We start from the raw sequence: 22,281 nt of genomic DNA, 5'->3' as shown, positions 1-22,281 counted from the left end.
TGGGCAGCAAGCTACATGGTCTTCCAGTGTGCCGCTGTCACTGCTGGATCAAAAGATCGTGATGCAACAGTGAGCAAAGAGATCTGCCCCCGCCACCCCCCCCCTAAATCCAGCGGGAATGTAACCAGCCTTCCTTTGTCCCGTCCCTCAAGGCATGTCAGGGCTCTTCCACTATGAAGCCAGGGAGAATAGTTAACAACTAAATATAAAACAAAGGGCAGTGTTTTACAGATCAGTTGGGCTGCGGGTGCCACTGCTGGGTGTTTTGGCAGCTGTCAGCAGAGCAGCGGTGGCAGGGACTCTTTAAGTTTCTGTCCACGACAGCAACCTGCCGCTTCACCTCGCCCCAGTACTGCTACACTGTGGGAGGGAGGAGGCTCTCTGTGTCTGTACTGTATGTGTGTGTGTGAATAGATAGTAGACAGTTTGTGTGTTTGATCCTCTTTCCACCTGGCATTACCATACAGGTATGTGTCATATCTGCAGAGCATTAAGGCATGACTCACCCAGATTACAAATACAACTGACATTAAAAAGCATCTCTAGCATACACATTAAAAGAAGATTTCTCCTTTTTATCACTCTTACAAAGAAAGGACATTTCAGTTTGTCTTGTAATTTTGTATATCCTGATTTCTGTCACTGAAATCAGAAGAAATGCAACATTTAGTAAAAAGATCATACTGTAAAAGTGGAATTTTTCCCAGGAAGCTTAATGCTAGTACCAAGCTACCAGAGATCCATCGGCCCTGTGTAGGCAAACTGCTTGTACTATAGTGGTCCCTGGTCGGTCCTTTGTTGGCATGGAGCTCAGAATGTGGTCCAAATATTATGATTTCTTTCTGATTGATTTATGTAACTAAAATTAATTTTATAAAGCTTGTGGCTTTTACTTTCATCTTTTTCTTAAGTTCATTGCTGGAGCAGCTGATAACAGCACAGAACAGAAAAGACAGAACCATCTGTCGAAACTGGACCAGATTACATTGAAAATTTAAATTTTTGATGATGATATTTTTAACTCATGAGTGGGATAAGGATCTCCTGGATAGATATCTTGGTAAAAAACTCAGATTTGTCTATAGCCAATCAGGTAATGAGACATTTCTATTTACAGTGAAGTGTGAGGCTCATATGTCAGACTGTAATTTAATGAAGTGGAATATTTGTTGTTTGCAGTTTAGCTCTGCTGGACTAAATCAACATATTTGAAGTGATCATACGACTACACATACATGGTGCTGGTTAACAACTTCTGTCACTGTAATTTTAAGGAAAATGTCAATCTTGCTGACTCCTTCCATAGTGTGTATAAAAGGCTAAAGCAATCTGTGACAGAGCTCTCAAACACTTTACAGATTTCAAGGGAGCACTTGCAAAGTCTGTGACTGTATAGGGAGGGGGGGGGGGGCATTGGAACTGGGTCATGTAGTATACTGCAAATGTGATAATAAAGAACTGTATGATATTCAGATGCGTTGCCCCTTAAATCAGATAATAATCACGTTAATTTGACTCACGTGGCTGTCCCGTAATATACAACAATAACAGATCCCATCATGGACACACAATGATTGAAACACAAGGCCTGAAAAATTTATAATAACCTTTTTTTCATTTAAGACGTCAGTATGAAATTCACTTGTCTTCTGTGATGGTAGCTATTGACATCATTGACATCGTAACTTTGCCTCTTGTGACAATCTAAACTCATTACTCTTTAGGTTTCAGCAGCTGCTGACAAGCATTAAGACCTGTGTACCCTTACAGACCAAGATCCATCCAAAGAGATTAATACCTGATAGAGGATTCTCTTTACTCCTCTTGTGTGGAGTTTGACTGACCGAGGAGAGCAGTAACAAGACTGGAGAGAGGGGTGGGGGTTATAGGTATTTGTCAGATCGATAGCTCATCACTGTCACCTTCCAGAAAGTATGATGGGATTGTGTTGTAAGCTGAGGGATGAGTGTGTGATTGCACAGCGATCAACAGGGGATTCAGTTGTGTGAGAGGATGCTTCATGTGAAAGCACCCTGAGTTAGACAAAGTGTTTCTTCCCGAGTTACGGTCATATTAGTACCAAATTCCCACTTTGTGTTACTGACCCTCTGCAGTGTCACAGCAAGGGAACACTGTCTGGGGAAGCAAAGAGAGAATTTCATTCTAAAGACACTGTCACTTTGGTGTACTTACACACTACTGAAACCTCATATTAGCTTCAGCTGAACTTTAAAATGCATTTTTACACAGAACGAGGACTGTGGATTTTGTCCATCATCATTTATATTGAACCGCCTCTCTTTGAGGCCAGTGTGGACAGCAAGAACAATTACATCAACCAATACTCCTTTCACTTGGACATGTCAGTATTGTTGTTTGGGGCCTGGTGACGCCAACACTGGTTTCCAATTTTTGCTGATTCTACCTTTATTGAATAAATGCATTGATCAAGAATGTTTTATAGATTTCTAGCTTTGCCTTTGCCTTCAATCATGCTCCAAACAATCAGGCTTAATGGGCTCAGCAAAGCCATCCATTCGTTATCTTGAGATAATGAGATGATTAGATTGATTGTAAAAATCACTGGATTTTTAAATTGAGCAACCTGGCAGCTCTCCCCTGCATTTGATGTTGTGTTGCACTCCCCATCAGGTGGAAAAATTGAGCAGAAATGAAGGTAAACTAACTGGGTCAGTTTTTCTCCAAGTAAGACTGTTGTATCAGACACTCTCATGATTAATCTACTAGTTTGAGCACTGCCTTAATCAGGTTAAGACAGATTTATGGTGTCATGTTCAAATGTTTGATGGGTGAGAAGTTGTGTTGCTTCTTTTGCAGGTTTTTAACAGTAGTAGAATACCGTCTTACACTATTTGCTTTTCCGTCTCACTAAATTTACAGATTGATCAGCATGGTGTTGACTTTCTCTTCACCTCTGTCTCTCTTGTCTGTGTCTTTCCTCCAGTTTGGTCGGACAGAAGTGATCGATAACACACTGAACCCCGACTTTGTGAGGAAATTTGTCCTTGATTTCTTCTTTGAAGAGAAGCAGAACCTTCGCTTTGATGTGTAAGTGGGAACATCTCCGCCTTTTCCCTCTACAGCACCACTGTTTCTTCCCTTTGTTATACCAGGGAATGACTTCAATCAAGCCTCTTCTTTTGGCCTGCTGACTCATACCCACAATATTGGAAGCCATAAAAGCATTTTGACTGGATGACTCTCATCATATTGTTAGACGTTAAATCAGCAAACTGTATGTTACAAATTTCTGCATCTCTTTTGGTTTCCATCGGAGAACTCTGAAACCACAAGTTATATAAAAAATAGAGAAAATAAAGTAAATGCTGGAAAACTGTATACAGTGCAGTGTAAGATGCCAGCCTTCAACTTTTTCACACTTCTTTGCCAATTTTTTCTACCATCTTTTATTTTCTAGTATGGACATTTCTGGTACCAAGTAGAATTCCTAAAACTTTGGTCTCTACCCTTTGTAGAAACGTCTACTTCAGGCAGTTAAATGTACTCTTTATTTTACTGTGCCAGAAGCCTGCACTTGCATGTTGCAATTTTGAGTAAGTGCATTCTGTTTCTATGGCCTTAGGGCAAAAGGTTTTACAGGATTGGTACCTGTGGCTGTCTCACCAATCAGCCGCTTCTGACTTCGACCAGCCTGCTCTCTTCTTTGAGTTGGCAGTTCAGGTTTTATTTTAGGGCTAAAAGGGTTGATGTCAAAGTTTCCCAAAAAAATCAAATCAAATGATTCACCCTTTCAGTATAGTCAACATATCCACCATTGCTCTCCTTTTGTCTCTGCAGGTAATTTTTAGGTGCTCTATATTAATGACAATGACTATTCACAGGTCCCCTCTGTGTGTGACATCAGTGCTAACCCTCCACTTTCTTCCCACATACACTAATAAAGCCCCAGTAACAATGCTGGGCTGTGAGGCGATTTTGTCATAGTGGCCATAGTCAGAATTGCAAGTCATGAGATGCCCACATAGCCCAAAAACACTTTTCACATACAATCGTTGAGTGAAATGGCTGTAAAATGGTGAAGATTTTGTGTTGTTCCCTGGGTGTCACAAACACCCATGTAACTCTTTTTGTAACGTCAGGATTTATTCCGTTTGGTCCACTAAAAATTAAGGGTCTAAATGAGGTAAATTCTACTGCATGGATCATACTGACAAATGTGTGAGTGTATGCAAGGCATCTGATGCAGTGTAAACAGAACCAAGAGTGCCTGCATTCATTTTCAGCTACAGTAATGGTGTAGCTTTATGGATGGCAATGTTGGTTTATCTGTCTATCAGTCAGGTGGACTGTTGATCCCTGACATTCCTCTAGCGTCATCATCAGGTCAAAATTTCAATTTGTTCAATACTAACTGAAAAACTAATAATCCTATTAGCCTCAGCTGTACTTTGTGTTTAGTCCTCATTGCCAGCAAGTCATCTCAGCTGGTTTAACAGTCTTGGATAGAAAAGATAATTGCCTGGAAATCTGAATCATGGCTGAAATGTAAATAATAATTTCTTGATCTCAGGTGAAATGCTTCACCGGCTCCTCCCCTTTAATTCTGATTTTAAAGTACATCAACTTGCAGTGACAAAATGTAACTTTCTTGGTGTAGTTAGCATTCATTTATTATTAGATGATTTAGTTTTACTGTCACATCTTAGATGACCAGTTCATTAAAACACAGTATGTTTGTATTCCTTTTACGTTAGTGACAGTCCAATTTTCCTTCTGAATCTATTGTTGTGAGCTCATTATTCATTTGCAGGTTGTTTGTTTGGCTCAAGGCTTTAAAGTATATAAAGATGTTGTGGAGTATTTGTGAGCAGAATTAAAGAGAGATTTACTTTCACAGCCCGCAAATGAGCACACTGCATCTCTGCTGCCTGTTGATTCCCAAACCAATCTCAAAGGATTCAAAGAATAGAGAATAGTGTTGCTGTTGTATGTTGTTTGTTTACATATCTGAATAGCCTTTCTGTAGTTCCTGATCCATTTCAAACTTTGCCTATAATGTGAGGCGGTCACAGAGCAGACTGCAGGTAGATAAAAGCAGACAAGAGGGGAAAACTTTGACTTTTACCACCTCCATTCTTTCCACAGAGGGGATCAATGTCTCTACAGGGAGTGAAGAGGAGAGACCCATCATGGGGTCAGGTAGAAGAAGCGCCCAAAGAGCCTATCACATCGCTTGTATTGATCAGAGCTACTCTTCACCCCTCTGTCCATCACGGTCAATAACAGTGAACATCAACAACACTAGGCTGCGGCATTGATTGAACCAATCCCAATTCTCAGTCATTAAGGAAAGAAGCTGCAGTCTAAACTGATAGGTGTATTAGAAATTTAAATATCAATTATAAAGCTACACATTTGACATTTATGTCCAGTGTAGACAGTGATGTGAGGTTAAATCAACAGTGTAGACAGTGATCTCCAATGTGTTCTCATCAGAAGGTAATTAAGCAACAGTGTAGACACAATCAGTTATATAAAAAACAAAGTTTTGATTTATGACTGTGACTTCAAAAGATGAACTGATTTGATACCATAATTTATACTATAAGTAAAGATTAATTTCAACCCTTAGTGGACATATTAAATGAAATGATAGGTTTGGGTTTTTTCAAGTCTGTCTTAATACAATACTGATGTGCTCTTATGTATGTGGAAATAGGTCACTGTAACAATTTCCTACTCTCCACACTGACCTTGAAGCCCAACCCCCCACCCACCCATCCTCCTCATATTCTACAGCGGCCCCATGGAGAGCGTAATAACCAGCCGCATCTCTATTTGGTATGGAGGCTGCAATGCCTCAGAGTGGAAGTCCCTGCAGAGAGAGGTGAGGACAGCAGAAAAGAGACTTCCACTCATACAAGACATATTTCAGAAACACTGCTTGAACATGGCCAACACCATTGTAAAAGACACCACCCACCCCCGCATGGACTGTTTACCTTTTTACCCCCTGAGAGACAGTACTGTAGTTGCAAAAGGCATTAAACAACCCTGTACACATATGCAGTAGTACTCCTTAATACCTGTATTACAATCATTGCGTTCAGCTAGAGCTGCTGGTCGGCCCTCAGCTCTATTGCTGCTAGATCTGTAAGCTGCCTCTGAGACGGCTAACCACCAAATCCTCCTCTTCACACTCACTGAGCTTGGTATCTCAGGATCTGCCCTCTGCTGGTTCATGTCCTACCTCTCAGGGAGATCTTTTAGAGTATCTTGGAGGACAAACCACACAGCTTATCCACAGGAGTTCTTCAAGGGTCAGTACTCAGTCCCCTCCCCCTCTCAATATACACCATCTCACTTGGTGCAATCATTTGCTCCCATGGTTTCTCATACCATTGCCATCCTGACTATACCCAGCTCTTCCTATTGTTCCTGCTGAAAGACCACACAGTCTCAGCTTGTATCTCGTCATGCCTTGCCGATATCTCGGTATGGACGAAAGAATGCCATCTTCAACTTGATCTCTCTAAGACTGAGCTCCTTGTCATCCAAGCCAGTTCCTCTATACAACAACGGATCAGTATCCAGCTCGAATCAACCAAACTCATGCCCACAAAGTCTGCACGAAACTTGGGTGTCATGATTGATGACAAACTAACCTTTAAACTTCATGTGGCCTCATTTGCTTGGTCATGTCGATGTGCCCTGTACAACATCAGGGACATCAAACCCTACCTGTCTGAGCATGTAGCACAACTCCTGGTACAGGCTCTCGTAATACCATGCATTGACTACTGCAACTCCTTACTGGCAGGCCTCCCCGCATGTACGTTCAAACCTCTGCAGATGATGATGACAGTTGACTCTGGATCAACTTTCTTGCCATAGGCCGCTGCGGCCAAACCCCTTGCAGCCTAAACACAAAACCCCTATTCAAATGAATGAGAGGACTGGCATTTTTGCTGCACTGCCTGATTTGATCTGAGTATGGCCTATGTCACTAGCCAGACTCATCTGTAGTTCCCCGGTGGTGGCACGAGTTACCAAAGTCCATTCGATCCACAGAGTCCTTCTCAATCTTTAAGAAAAGACTAAAGACCCATCTCTTTCATGAACACCTCCACACTTGATGGACTGAAACAAAAAAATCTGCTTCTATGCATTCTATGCACTCTATGCATTGCCTCTGTGCACTGCCTGTTGGCACCTACATCTTATTGGACTCAAACTTATCTTTATGGCACTTACTCGTGTTGTTCTCTCCTGACTAGATCCTTGCTTGTGTTGTATCAACTCTCAGATGTTCGTTGCTTTGGATAAAAGCATCTGCTGAATGAAATTGTAAAAATTGTAAGTTTTAATACCTGTAAACACACATTGATGTGTAAAATCGGTGGAGTTCCACCTCAATATTTTCAGTGCACAAAAATTAGGTCACAGCAGACAATAGCATTACATGTTATTAACATTTTACTCAAACAAGTGCAGGTCCTTTAACCCTGAAACCCATTCACAATTTAACACACTTAACAATAAAAACATATTCTATGAAGTATAATATGCAGGAGCCATAGACTAATGGAATGCAAGTACATTAAGTAGCTTATGTACATTAAACTCAAAATACTGTCAGAATGACTTTATCGTTTAAATGAACCTTAGCTTTAAGAGATACTGTACAAGCCTAAATGACTCAAGTAAAGTTTAGCAGCAATGAAGACAAGAGGTGTTCATTTTCACTTCCTTAATGCATCTAAGGGGTGGAGCAGAAGCCCTCGCCCCCTTAAGGTCAATGGCCTGCTTTGCCGAGTGTTCCACCCGTCCTCTACAATATTTACTATTTCTCTCCACAATAAATTTGAAAAAAGACTGAAAGATCACCTATATTTTTTAGAAATGCATCACGCCAGGCAGCTCTCCAAAAATGTGCACTTAAATTTTAATAAACACAAAAATAATGACATAGTTTTAGTAGTATGCACAATTTGTTTAGTGCTATTCCTTGTTGATAGAACTTCAGCAAATCAGCACTGTTGGTATAATATTGCAGGGAGGAATGTTAGATAATGGTTGATAAATGAGTCATTATTAACATCCATAGTAATGAATGTGCATGTTTTTATGGCATCGCTGAGACATGCAATAATTCCATGGTAATCTAACATGTTCTCATTCAATATTATATTGAGAAATATAATTTTTATTGGTCACTTTTACATCTTCTTGCACTGATATTGATTGAGGCAGGCACAGCCTCACTTTCCTACACAACAACGGCGAGAAAATGGTCCTAGAAACAGGAATAAATGAGTGTTGAGTCTGTTTGCAGCATGGCCCAGATATGGATTGTACCGAGTCCCAAGAGAGTTCTGTGGTCTCCCTGATATGGGGTCATGAGAGGGGATTCCAATAAAAGGGAGCATCCCAGTAGAGGGAATCAATTATTAAAGTCCCACCTCTCCACACAGGTTATTTTTAGCCCACTGAATCACAGAGGATAGATATGGAGCAAAGTGATGTATTATTTCCATAGGGAACGGGAGATGAATGGACCAAGCTGATGACTCGTGACAACAACAGCAATACATCATTTGAGGTATTGTCACTTGAAATCCTCAGTGATTTTTTTTTTCAAAAAGATATTTAAATGCCAAATTTAGCTGGTAGTTGTTGGTAGTACGTCTATTTTTTTTGCGTTTCAAAGGCTATATTACATGCTTTGGTTTGACAGTAAAGGTTTGTAAAAAGGTTGCAGCACACACTAGATATTAAAGTGTTATTAAAGGATAATGCTGGTGTTTTTTCTTTATTTTCTTTATTGCCAACAAATCCCATGACAAGACCAAAAGCAATAACGTGCTGGTCCACCTCTCCATACTTTCCAACAGTGTCAGTGGTACTCAGCCACAAGTCCATTGGTTCCTACTGAAGATGTAGATCTATAATATTGGGTCATAAATTTATTGGACCACAATGTTATAGTTTTACAAATTTGTTTCACAAATGTATAGTTTCAATTTTAAAGACAGCTGGGCATTTTATTTTTAGCAGACATTATTCAAACATGATGGTATGCATCCAATTATTAAAGTTACCAGTGTATGTTAGCTGTCCACATCTCAGATTTTTTCAGTGATTCATATATGTCAGGTGTTGTGTCTATGGACTAGTTTTTTGTCACTTTAATCTTTATTGTCAAAAGATTTGCAGTGTTAAAAAATGACCATAAAAAAACAAAAAAACAAACAAACACAAAAACCACATTTTTTCCATCATCCATGCAATCCTGTTGGTGAATTTATTCGCAACAATGTTCCCATGTCACCATTTTGAGTCTTGTATAATGTCCATTTCTTTCTTTTTCCTACAGTTGTGCTTCTTGTAGTTTAAATATATGTTGTCAGTTTTTTTTCATGGAGAAGATATCCTCAACATTTTTTAGCCATTGATCCTTTGTCAGGGTGCTCCCTTTCCCCAATAACCAATGTTGTAATAGCCTTTTTACTTGCTATTAGCAGTATTTTAACCAAATATATGTTGTTTCCCATTACACTTCCTGAACTGAAATGGAAGTTCAGTCTAATTATCACACTAGGGGACTGAGTCAAAGTAAACAGCAGTGTGTGTGTTCATGGTAATGAAGGAAAATGTCACCCAGTGCAATGTGTGGCTCATTGATAGGTTTTTAATAATTTTTGGAAAACAATGGAGCTCTGCGGCACAGAGGAATAAGATATATCAGGCTTTGGATACACACAGAATACTTGTCACTAGATCAATTCGTTGTTGGATTGCTGATTAGTCTTTTTATGGGATTTGTTGACAGTAAGTATAGCCAGAATTTTTCTATAATCTGCATAATTTCAGACTTGTACTTTTGACTGAGCAACATACAGAATCAGAATATAATAGAAATATAGTTTTAACAAGAACTACAGTAGGTATTAAATGCAGCCAGAGCTGTGGTCAGTTCATTGATATATACAGAGTAAAACCTACTGAGTCTGTGAGAACAAAATAAGCCTTAGTGAGGGGATTTGTTTCCTAAAATTATAATGTTACTAGAGCAGGTTGCAAGGTCTTCACTTAAGTTAGAAAGTTCTTAAAATGCACATCCTGATTTTGCCAAGAGGTTGTTGTTGTGGGACCAACATTTTGTATGATAGCCCCAGGACAACAACTGCCTCAGCCAATCAACGTTTGTGATGTCATCACAGAGAGCCCTGCTACCAATGCCTGCAAAATTAAAAAAAAAAAAAAAAAAAAAAGGTAAAGGGTAAAAACAGCTGTGCAAAGATGCACAGTGAGACCAACATTTAACTTTTCCAATTTCCTTATTACCTCACACTAGTCTGCTACTATAGCTTTATTATTATGAGGATATTAAAATGCATATTCGCTTTTTACATTAGCATTTTGCCACCACAGAAGTACGCTAACATTAGCTTGCAAAGGTGAGCTAACAAATAGCCAGGTTGCTACCAGCAAACAATGAAACAATCTGAAAGTAACAGAGATGTTAGATGTTGATATTTTTATAGCATGCCTAGCTAAAAAGCTCAAATTTAGCTAGCTAGCAAACATGAGCAAGCTAGCAAGCCACAAAGCCAATACTAACAAACTTTTAATGTCTACTGTAAATATAAATATTTGACTCAAGAATACATTTGATTTATTTTCATATTTAAAGGGCACTAGTAAAATATCTAGCTTTAGCTAATAAACCATAAACTTCCCTCTGTTATTGATGTTGGTTGAGCTTAGGGTAGTGATACATTAAGCAGTTTTATGGGCAATGCTGCAGGCAACAAAGAGCTAGGGTCAAAATCTATCCAATATGCTGAGGCAACTCCTAGGGTACTGTTTAACATCAGAAGTTGCCCATAATATTGCTTTGTCTATTGCTATCCTTGAATTAGGGATACTAGGCAATTTTTTGGCAATATTGCAAAAGGAGACATATTGTAATACTATCATAATGATAAAGCTGTAAGAGCAGACTAGTGTAAACTAATAAATTAATTTTAAAACTTCCATGTTGGACATTGAGGTCAATATTCATACTATATGATAGTCTGAAGACAACATTATATAACTGCATCTTTGCACAGCCGTTTTTACTCCTTTTAAAAAAAAAAAAAAAAAAAAAAAAAAGTTTTCAGGCATCGGCAGCAGGGCTCTCTGTGATGACATCACAAACGTTGATTGGCTGAGGCAGTTGTTGTCCTAGTGCTATCATACAAAATGGTCTCAGGACAACAACCACCAGGCAAAATCAGGACGTGCTTCTTGAAATAGCTGTGAATAGGGACCAGGAGTACAGTAGATGATGGCTGTATTTAGATAGTTGTCTTCCAACAGATAAACTAGACACAATAAAATGTGAATGAAGCATTAAATAAGAAGGAAGCTGCCTCAGCAACTGCACTGGTAGTAGTGTGAGCTTCTCAAAGACTCAGCAGATCTGTATGTTGTAAAAGAACATAAATGTAGCCATGAGTGCTACTGTAAATTCCAGCTCACTGAGAGCACAGGGGTTGCAATCATTGGTTATTGTAGAAAAATGTATTTAAGGCTGTTCTACATTTTGCTCTGCACCCAAAAGGAATGAATCAGACCTTAACTTAATGTAGCGTGCTGTGGTGTGTAATTAGGTTTTTACATCTATACTCTACCGTTTCCAGGCCTGGAGTGTGAATAAGAGAGGCCTTGATGCAAACTGAATATGTAAATCACATCATGACCACATTCACTTTCAATACACTCCTTCTTAAATTCATTTATGCTTCTTTCTTGGCAGTCCTGAAACGCACAAATGTACAATGTTTACCAGAGCATACTGAAAAATGCATCAAATACAGCATGAATTGCTGAAGTGGAAAAATGTTCAAATGAAGTTATGTGACTTTTGCAGTGCTGTTCATTGTCTTGAAACATTTCAAATGGCATTAAAAGCTAATGACTCTCAGTAATGAAACAATTAAAATGTATCTTGCCAGTAGTGACCTTTCTTTTCAAGTTCTTGAGGCCATATCAAAGTAGGCGGCACATTTGAGCTATACACATAAACTGTTCTTAAATGCAGTAAGTTTCACTATGCCCATTATGCCCAGAATTACTCAGAGAAGTGGGTTCAGTCTCAGAGCAGAGCTGTCTTTTGTATTTCCATCCTTTTATCACAACCATGTCAGTGCATTGTGAAATAATCACAGCATGTTATGAGGAGACTCATGATTTGTTAAAAACATATTTCATATAAGATTTGATCCCTGAGGGGATCAATAGCATTCCTGTCCTGCCTTGGCTATTGTTGAACCCATGGAATGCCTACACGGGTGATTTTAATTATTTTGGCTGATTAGACTTCTCTCCACAGGACTGTGTGGGTGTGTACAAATTACACTTTTATTATTCTTGTCAGCCAGAGAAAATCAACACAGTGATGAAAGGTTACATATTTAACACCCATCATGATCCACCACGCATGGTGGCACAATAGCATTACCTTTTTCTACACCAACCTTTGCAAGGATACTAAACAGTCTTGTCCCCAAATAAACTTTGACTTGCTGTGGTCTGTCATTGATGGGCTGTGCCTCCACACATTGCAGATCATGATGGCTATCAAAAATTTAACCCTTCATTACCGTGTTGATTTCACTGCTGACACTTACACAACAGTAATGTGATTCCACTGTACTAATCACCACCACGATGACTATATGAATCTGCTTAAATTACCTTGCTGCATCATTTTCACGGTGTAATGCACTTACTGCTGAGTTTTATGAGTATGAGTAAACGTCTTGGCGTAAAGCCATGAAGAGGAGGAAATCCAAATTTTTTAATAAACCAGGATCTCTGGAGTCTCTGCTACAATAGAAAAGGATGCCGAACTTTATAATCTCTCAAACGGATTCTGATGTGGTGCAGCTCAAATGGGTGCATCTCAATCCACAGCAGACCCATGTACTTTCACATTGTCTGATCTGAATCCTACCATATGTGCGTCTCACAAAAAACACAAAGGAAATGAAGGTAGGTGGGGGGGGATATGAAGAAATATGAAGGTGACTTCCACTGTATCAAAACAAATTGTTTTCATTGTTCACCTTCATTTCTGATGTGAAGCCCTCCAGCTCCCCTGCCGCATGCCATGTAAATGAAGGTCATTACATTTTTTAGCAACTCTATTGCTTCTCCGCACTCAAATCTCATTTGGCCATTGCTCACAGGCTTATCCTACTGCATGGTAATTTCATTTGGTGAAGGAGAGTTTTGCAAAGCAAGAGTGGGGGGTGAGAGAGATTTCTGTTAGAATGGAGGAGTGGAGAGATTGAAGACTAGTGGTGATACACAGAGGATAAAGATATAAGTGTGTGTGTAGGGGGGTATGGAGTGACTGTTTTAAATGGCAGAGAGCACTGCATTTGGCACTTTTGGGCAAGCTGCAGAACCACAGTCTGTGTTATATGTAGCTGGTAGCTCTCTAACATTTCCTCTCAATTCCATTATTTCCATTATCACCAGCTTTTAGTTGCCTCTTCAAAGCCCTATAACTCGACACTTGGCGTATGCTGAACTTAAAAAAAAATGAATTCCAGAAAACAGTAGACAATGAAAATGATGTTAGTGGGTACTGTAGTTCATTTCCCAACATAACTCCATCATTTTATGCCCTCTCGATCAGTGTAACTAGAGAAAAAGGTGGTGTGCACAGATTTTTTTTAAAATTGAAATTCTGAAACCAGCATTGCCACCTTTTCCTGATACAGGGTGGGTTGGTCAGTTCATCACACAGTTGTCAGTCCCGTCACGCTACAACTTTCCTGACCGTGCAGAACCCTCACCTATCCATCACAGTGCTACAGGACCCTCCTTGGTCTCTTAAGAACTGCAGAGAGAGAAACACAGGGAAAACAGGAGAGAAGGATGAGGGGAAACATCGAGATAGAGGAGACAAAGATTAGCAAAAGAGGAAGTGTGGTTGAGAAAACCTGTCTCAGACAAAATACATTGATACACTACTAATTTCCTTTGCCAAATACATTTTGAGGGAAATGTAACTACCGTATTTTCTCTAATAGTGGCGGTATTCAATTAAAAGCCGGTAATAATGCCGGGGGTGTGGTCAACACGAACAAATAAAGACCGACCCCAACAACAGGCTGGGAAGGGAAAAAACAAGGGTAGATTAAGGCCGTATTCAGACCAAATCAGGTGTTGCTGTGCACCACTGCAGGGTTGTGTGGTGGTGTGGGGTGTGTGGGTGTGTCTATTTGTGCTCTAGAAAGTAACCCCTGTGAAACAATTAGATTTTTTTTTTATTGATCTGGTTCACTGCTTTCTTACCAGCTCGATCTCTTCATTCACTATCTAGCCCCCTCTCAGTCTTTTTCTCTCGTCTTTTTAAAAAATGAGTCGGGAAACCGACAGCAAAGCCTAACTTTACTTTTAACGTTATCAAATGAAACGAAATGTCCGCCCCCCTCCTCTTGGTGCCTGTTATAATGTGACTGTTGTTTGTAGTAATGTACAAGTGCCACAAGATGGCAGTAGCTATAATTGAAGTACCATATAGGACCTGTGCAAGTGTCAGTGACAAAATTTTCCATAACACTGATGCCACAACACTCTAGAGAGCGACCATGGCACCCACCAGACGGAAGTTTGATGTCAAAGTCAAGGAGATAGTTTTGTAATTTGCGGAGGAAATTTAAGGAGCGAAAGCTGCAAGACATTTTGACACTGACCCGAAAAGAATCAGATACTGGTAAAAATCAGAAACGCGAGCTGCTGTTGACTGACAAGAGGAGAGCATGGCTAGCTGGAGGTGGGAGGAAGAAAGTTGGTCATATTTCTCCTCCGGTACTTGACCGGTTATAATTCACACAAGTTATATTGAAATGTTTGTGTAATGTCTCACAATAAAAGTCGGGAAATGAAGGCTTTTAATATTATTAATAGCATAATGCAGTAACAAAAATTTAACAGAGCAAACAGAAGCAGATCAGAAAACAGGGAGGCTTCATACTAAAATATGAGCAAATATACTTATCAAACAAGGGAATTAGGTATAAAGGCCTCTCTCTAATATAAGCCTGCTTCCAATAAAGGCCTGGTACCCCCTGCAGTTGATGTAAATAAAGGTCCCGGCCACTAGTAGAGAAAATACAGTATTGCCTTGATTGTGTTCATTGACCGCATTTTTATCAATCCAGGATGTTTTTATATGGCAGTGAAGTCATAGGGAGGAGGTTGGAGTGGATGGTTAGGTACGCAAAGCACAGTGACACTGGACATTGATGTGTTCATGTCATATTTAGACCGTTACAGCCTAGTGTGAAAAAAACACATTCACATCAGCCTACTAGTTGTAATTATCCAGAGATACCTGGAATTTTGCTTGGCGATGCCCCTTTAATTACTAGTAACACCTGTCAAGCTTTACCAAACAAAATTCTAGGTAATTTTAAAAATTTTGAAAGAGTGGGTCCTTGATTTCATTCTGAAATAAAAAGAAAAAGGGAGCATATCATATCTACCCAGCAACCATCAGTTTTGCTGGCTAGCTGTAGTTAGCTAGCTATTTAGCATTAGCTCCGTGAGTTGGTTGAAAACACTATCTCCAGCTGACTTGTTTTAAATCAATAATCATGTAAAGGGGCTCTAAACATGCACTTGATGGTTATATAATACCATGCTACAGCTACATATCCCTGTGAGATATTTTACTTGATAATAAACTTTGTAAATCAAGTTGAAGTTGTAAATGATGGAAGAGTTAGAACCAGGCAGAGGATCCCAGGACATAAACACACTGTCTTCCCAAGTATCGTTTTACAGACTCTTGTTTCACTTTGAAATGCAAAAATTGATTGCGAGTAAGAAGAAGCATCAGTAACTGGGAAAGTTTTCTTCCAACTGTTGAAAGTGTTCTAGACGTTTAAGTCTTTTCTGCTGAAATGTTATTGTCTTAGCTTTGCTTTAACCCCGGCTAACGGGAGCAGATGGTCTACAGGGCTTCACTCTAAAATACTCACACAATACAACACAGAGAATTTGTCACTCATCTTCTCCAAGACTGCCTGTCCTCTTGGGAACCTTACACTACTGTGATGTATAGTACGTCTTAAGAGTAACGTTGAAGTATTAGTGCTGTTCCTGCTCTGAGTCAATGAGGAAAGCGTCTTCAAACTCCCTTTTACAACCTCTTTATGAAGCTCCATCTGCTTTAGGCAGCTTCACAACTTCTGCAGGAGTGAGGATGTCAGGCTACTATCAGGTTTAATATGTGGCTCCCTAACTGAAGCAGAGACGGAGATCAGAAAACAGGTGAAAAGATAGGTTTCATCCTCCCTCCTCTCTGTAGACTTTAGAAAGATGCTGACAGCAAACAAACGGGGCAGAGAGGGAGACGGAGAGATCCAGAGAGAGATGAGGAGCTGAAGAATACATCTTGTCTGTGTAATGTTATTCGACACGCGAGTGGATTTCCTTTGTCAAACATGAGCAGAATTCTTTTCAAAGAAGCCTCTCGTGACAGCTCTTAAGAGGAAGTCCTCGGGGAGACAGTAGCCTTAAGAAGGAGAAAGAAGCAACTTGTCTGCCAGAGAGGAAGTGACTTCAATCTGCACATTGATCCCAGAGTTCATTATATTGCAGTGCTGTTCCAGATCCATATATTTATTTTATATCACTCTTGAGTCATCCCGTCTGTGAACACTGTATCTAATTATTTAATTGGCATACATGATTTTTATCTTTTCATTCCTAGGAGAGCCTGCTTGTCAGAGTGCCGTATACAAGAGGAGTTAGGAGGGCTTTAATTTTTTTCTTGAAGGCTGTACTCTCTGTTTTACCTCTCTGGATGTCTATTGCATTATGCATATAAGCAATTGCAGTGTGTATTTAAAAGGAAAACACTTAAAGTCTGCATTTTGTATTAAATTGCAGGTACAATGTGGATACCAGGAGCTCCAACCTTTCGAAACATGTAAGCAGTTTTTGACAAATCCTCTTATTATGTTCCACAATGACATGTTGAACTGGTATGGTGCTCTGAAACCAACACCAGACAGTAAAAGATTATCAGGTTAAGTCAGAAATATAACTGAATACATTAATAATACCATAAGCTAAATTATTAAAATGAATTGTAAAATTAAATAAAAAATTATTATGTTTCTCTTAACCTTTGGAAAAGTTGTTTTAAAACTTTACCTTGTAGTAGTTGATAAAATAAATGGGTTTAGCATGTCAGTGTGTGACATCAGTGTTGAAATGTGTAGAGGACTGTGTTGCTAGCTAGCTTACCTGAAAACACTGCTACCTGTAGCTAAACATGCTGAGCATCAGCCTTTTCAGCCAGCTAGCTGCAGTAAACTTTGACATAAAACAACAACAGTGAAGACAATGTTAATCATCCATACTGTGTACTACTGAAGTGACACTGTATAAAATCTGGTAGTAGCTAAGACATTTTAGTTGGCAAGCTAACACTAACAAAGTTGGCTAAACCGTGTGCAAAGACAAAACAAAGGGGTTAAAAATTCTGATTAATTTATCAACTGTTTAAAGGTAACAGAAAAAAATAGATTTTTCTCTTTTTTCAACAAACCAGAGGTTAAAGAAAATGATTTTATGTTTGAACCAGCTACTCTATTTAACTAATTATGTTTTGAACTAATTTGGCTCCACAAACTGGAGTACTCTTAATTTAATTTAATGTGAAATGTAAACAAACTTTGCCAGAGTACCTACAATGTAGAATGTTTAAATTAAATCAAGAGTATACCTTGAGTTTTAATTTAGATACAACATACAATGGCTGATTATGGTAATGATTTGTGATACAAGCATTAATAAATGAATAAACATTAATACAGAACAACTCACTGAGTAGTAAACACAGTGATTCCATCAAAAAAAAAAGGAGAATATATTTTTCAGTATCAACTTGGAGTGTTTTCATTGTGTCTTTCCAGCTTTTCCTCTAACTTGTGTCTGCATTTCCTTACTGCCTCCCCAACTGGATGAGCAGAAGGTAGGCTGACATCACGTTGTGTCCCTTTATTTCATTTTTCCTTGTTATCTGCTGGACATTTCCCGAGCTGAGCTGAGGTCTTACCACTCTGTTAAACATGACCTTCCAGTGTGTTTCTGTGACTGCATAACTGATATAAAAGTGAAGGAAGCCAGACTGTTCCACAGATAAAAGACCGTCTGGGCGGCTGGATTGTAAGATCTGCTCATTTCCGAGACTATGACTGTAATGTCAAAATCCCTGAGCAGAATTTTTTGTCGTTTTGTTAGTCACCTGTTTTAAATGAGTGAAAGAACATGACAGTGTGAGAGTGAGCGGATGAATAAGATAGAACATGTATAAAACATACCACAAAATACACTGTTACATAATGTTGAGATTGCACTGTATTCACCTTTCAAGTAGACAAATAGTGATTTAATGATAATTAGACCTTTTATAAATGTAAACTTACATATAATATTGGCTTTATCATGGGTTTCCTACACTGGTACTGTAATGAAGCACTGATATAAAGCTTCATGTGTACAGCAGGACTGTATTGTGCTTTATTAACTGTGTGCCGGTCTCCTCTCCTTTGTGAAGGACTTCCTGGGTCAGATGTTCTGTACATTGGGAGAGATCATCGGCTCGACTGGCAGCAGACTGGAAAGGACGCTCTCGTAAGTCCAGCATATAGTACACACACTGTGTTTAGATATCAGCAAAGCAGCCAGGGTTCTCTGTGAAGTTTGTGCAGAGAATCGATCCTAACATCCTAAAAGCTTGTTTAGTATCATCCACAAAATGCAAGAATAACAGCAAATCTTATGTTTTGATTAATTAAACACATATATGAAACAATCAGTTGTAGTAATTGCACCCTGATGAGAGAGGAGACTAAGCAGAGACAACTTTGGAGTTTCATGGGTACTTTTTGTGATTTTAGTAAATAAAGCATAGCAGTTTATTCATCATCTGCAGATGTTAGAGATATCAGTCATGTAAGTGAGAGTCTAGGTCACTTGCTCCAAGGACTTACATCTCTCTTTAATATCTTTCATTTTCTTCAGCTTGGTGATTTTTACATTATCTTGTCTATGGCTGCCTGTCAGTATTGGTGATTAGAATGAAATGTGTGCTGATGTGCGAGTCAATATGGAAGTCATTATGGACACTGATGGCACTGCTTGCTGGATATCGTGCACTCTACCTGGTCCTTGACCTCATCACCTCGGCTCGCATCAGAAGGTCAGAGTGCTCTGGAATGCAGGCTGGTTGGGAAAATGTAAAGGCAACCCCCAGTATCCCACTAGATATCATTAAGCTGTCCTTGAGCGAAGGCTTTTACCCTTCAATTGGAGCTCCTCATTGGCAAGTGGTGGGCAGCTGTGGTTGTACTGGGAAGCTCCCATGTGTAAATGTAACCCACATACCAGACTACATACAGAAAGAAGCATCCCTGAGATATTAAATGTTTAAAACAACACTCCGCCACAATACCTAGTACTACCGTAACAATATAAAAAACATGATCCAATTCTGATGAAATTCTGTCACCTGTCTACCTTTGATCGATCTGTCATCATCACCTCAGCTGATGACAGCAGGTCTAACAAAGTGGCAGCACTTCCTTCCCATCTTGGAAAGAGCAGAGGAGTGAGCGATGTGTTTGCCTGGGGCTGACAGCATGAAACAATTTGAAGCTACCATTTCGCTGAACCTCTTGTTTATGTGTAACAAGAGCCTGGAGGGCTTCCACATGTTCTTTCTATAATTAGACGGTCAGCGTGACGAGTCTGAGTGGCAAGATGTGTGTTTTCAAAGCATGATGATGCTTTTCAAGCATTATTTCACTGAAGACAGGTGGAAAGCAAAGAGAGAATCTCTTTTGCCAGGTATTTAGTTTTATTGGAGATGTGAATGACGACCAAAGTGGAATTAAATCGCCTGTCATACTGTGCGTGTCCTGAATGTTAATATTATTGATTGGTGAAAACCTAGTGCTTAAATGAAAACATAAACAACCTCAGCAGTGAAAGGAAAACTCCTCTACAGAGTCATAAAGCACACATTTAATGATCAACCACCTATAAATCATATTCCATTGACCCTCCTCTGTTTGTCAAAGCCTCTTTGGCTGCTACTCCCGCACTGTCATTTATTTTGTTGAAGCCTGAGGGAGCTTTTCCTAATTCAGACAGCTTGTCAATGAGAGTGAGAGGCTGTGATGCCCTTGGATGCCAGTGCTATATTTTAGTGACTTTGTTGTGTGCGTGTGTGCATGTGTGTGTGTGTGGTGTGGTGGTGGGGGGGTTAGTCAATCGACTGTCAATCACAGCTGTCAATTAATGCCCATACGGCAGACATCAAAACTACTATAAATCTTCAAATCTTATTAACAATAATTTCTAAAATGACCACCAGCACACTTATTAGAGGGCCTAAATTTAGAGATTGAGACCATAATGACTTCTTGAAAAAAATGATTGACTTAGTATTTCTAGAGAGATGTTGAGGCTTTTTAAATGGGAGTCAGTTCAAGCATCTGGCGGCCGTCGGTGGCATTGCAGTTTAACGTACTTCTGCATTGGCTTCAGCCTCAAGTTGTGGTAATTGGCACTTTGATTTAATTTGCTTTAGTTCCTCCTTCATTTGACACTTTGGAAGATGTTGATGTCAGCAACTCATATAACACTAGACTACCATATTGGTATGTGTAATAATGAAGTAAAAACCATTGGGTAATTCAGTCTGGTTATTTGGCTACTACATTGTTGGGAAGGATCTTAACTAATACTAACCAAATTAACATAATCAATAGAACAGATGGCCAGTGCTCCCAAAATAAAACCCATGTTTAATAAACCTTATGCTTCCTTTCACCACTTACGTTGACTACAATTAAATGGCTTTTGCTGTCAGCAGCTATCAGAAAGTAAGCTTGGCCCAAAGCTGTTTCCATAGAAATGCAAAACAGAGTAGCTAGATACTGATAAAACCTCTGTTGTGTCTGATCTTGGGGGTTGTTGCGGAGGACACAAATCTATGTTTTTAACACCAAAATACATCTGTGACTCTGTCTTCCCTTCTCAACCAACTACCACAACAATGTAGAACATCAGTTTCTAAGGCCTAAATGTGAGATATGAGATAGTAGGACTTAATTAAGTCATAATTATGACTTAAGGAAGTCCTAATTTCGAGATAAGGTTTCTTCTGCATCTGTACATTACAAAATTGGGGTGTAGAGTCTGAGAGAGGTTGCGTTATGGGAAGTATAAGATCTGGGGTTTTTGGAGCTTGACCAATACTAGAGACTAGAAGTCAGGGTATCGGCCTCTGCTACTTTGATTTTGATAGTTCTTTTTTGATTTGTCTCTCAAGTCTCCCAATTTCTTGGAAGTCCAATCGCTGGAGTACTGTCTTACACATTCTATCTCATCTATTCAAACACATGAAGATGTATAATACAAGACTTTTTACTTTAGTGTTACAGCTATTTCTTGACCAACAACACTTATAGTCTGGTTGTCAGATTGAACACTGTTGGACTCTTACTAATACTGTATTTGTAGCTAGTTTGCTAGCTAACAGGGTCCAACCTGTATGTATAGATGACAGCATAAAGTCCATTAAAAGGCTAATGTGTTAACTTTTGAAGAGGCCAGGCCAGGTTTTTCCTCTGTTTCGTAGGCTAAATATCGTGGGCCTACAGAATCTCTGTATTAAACCACATGGATGTTGATCTTCTCATCTGACTGTCATTGCCAGATTAACCTCCAATGAGGCCCCAGGGCCAAAGTGTGTTCTTGGGCCCCCACTGACTCCCACTACACATGGTAATATGTTGGTGCTGAAATTATAAGTTGATTAATTGATTAGTCGATTGACAGAAAATGTGAATATTTCCTAGTTTTTCATGGTAATCTTTTTGGATTTTGACTGTTCGTCAGACAAAACAAGTCATCTGAATATGTTAACTTGTGCCTCACTATTTTCTGGCATTTCATTTATAGGACAATCAATCGAATACTAAAGAAAATAATTGTCAGACTTATTGATAATTAAAATAATAGCTGGTTTCAGCCAAAGTACTCCTATGATGGAATAATACTACCTTGCCCTCAGTTTTCTGTGTGAAACTTGATAAAACACAACTTTATGAGAAATGAGCTCCATATAAATTTAAACAATGTCATAAAACCAGATTTAGTCCCTCTATAACACCTCTACAAGATGGAAGACCTGTTGTAGTTGATATTGTA

The 22,281-nt window shown here is 39.2% G+C and overlaps 1 protein-coding gene across 1 annotated transcript in view; it reads left to right on the top strand.

Moving 5' to 3' along the window:
* LOC122980788 (copine-9-like) overlaps positions 1 to 22,281 on the top strand; it is a 166,977-nt gene that overhangs the window by 46,238 nt on the left and 98,458 nt on the right. The window contains exons 4-7 of the mRNA XM_044349128.1: positions 2,966 to 3,069; positions 16,945 to 16,984; positions 18,032 to 18,034; positions 18,620 to 18,696. Of these exons, the coding sequence (XP_044205063.1) occupies positions 2,966 to 3,069; positions 16,945 to 16,984; positions 18,032 to 18,034; positions 18,620 to 18,696 (224 nt within the window). The remainder of the gene's footprint in view (positions 1 to 2,965; positions 3,070 to 16,944; positions 16,985 to 18,031; positions 18,035 to 18,619; positions 18,697 to 22,281) is intronic.

The sequence above is a fragment of the Thunnus albacares genome, chromosome 4 (genome assembly GCF_914725855.1).
Source record: "Thunnus albacares chromosome 4, fThuAlb1.1, whole genome shotgun sequence".
In the NCBI taxonomy this organism is placed as follows: Eukaryota; Metazoa; Chordata; class Actinopteri; order Scombriformes; family Scombridae; genus Thunnus; species Thunnus albacares.
This window is presented reverse-complemented; position numbering and strand designations above follow the sequence as displayed.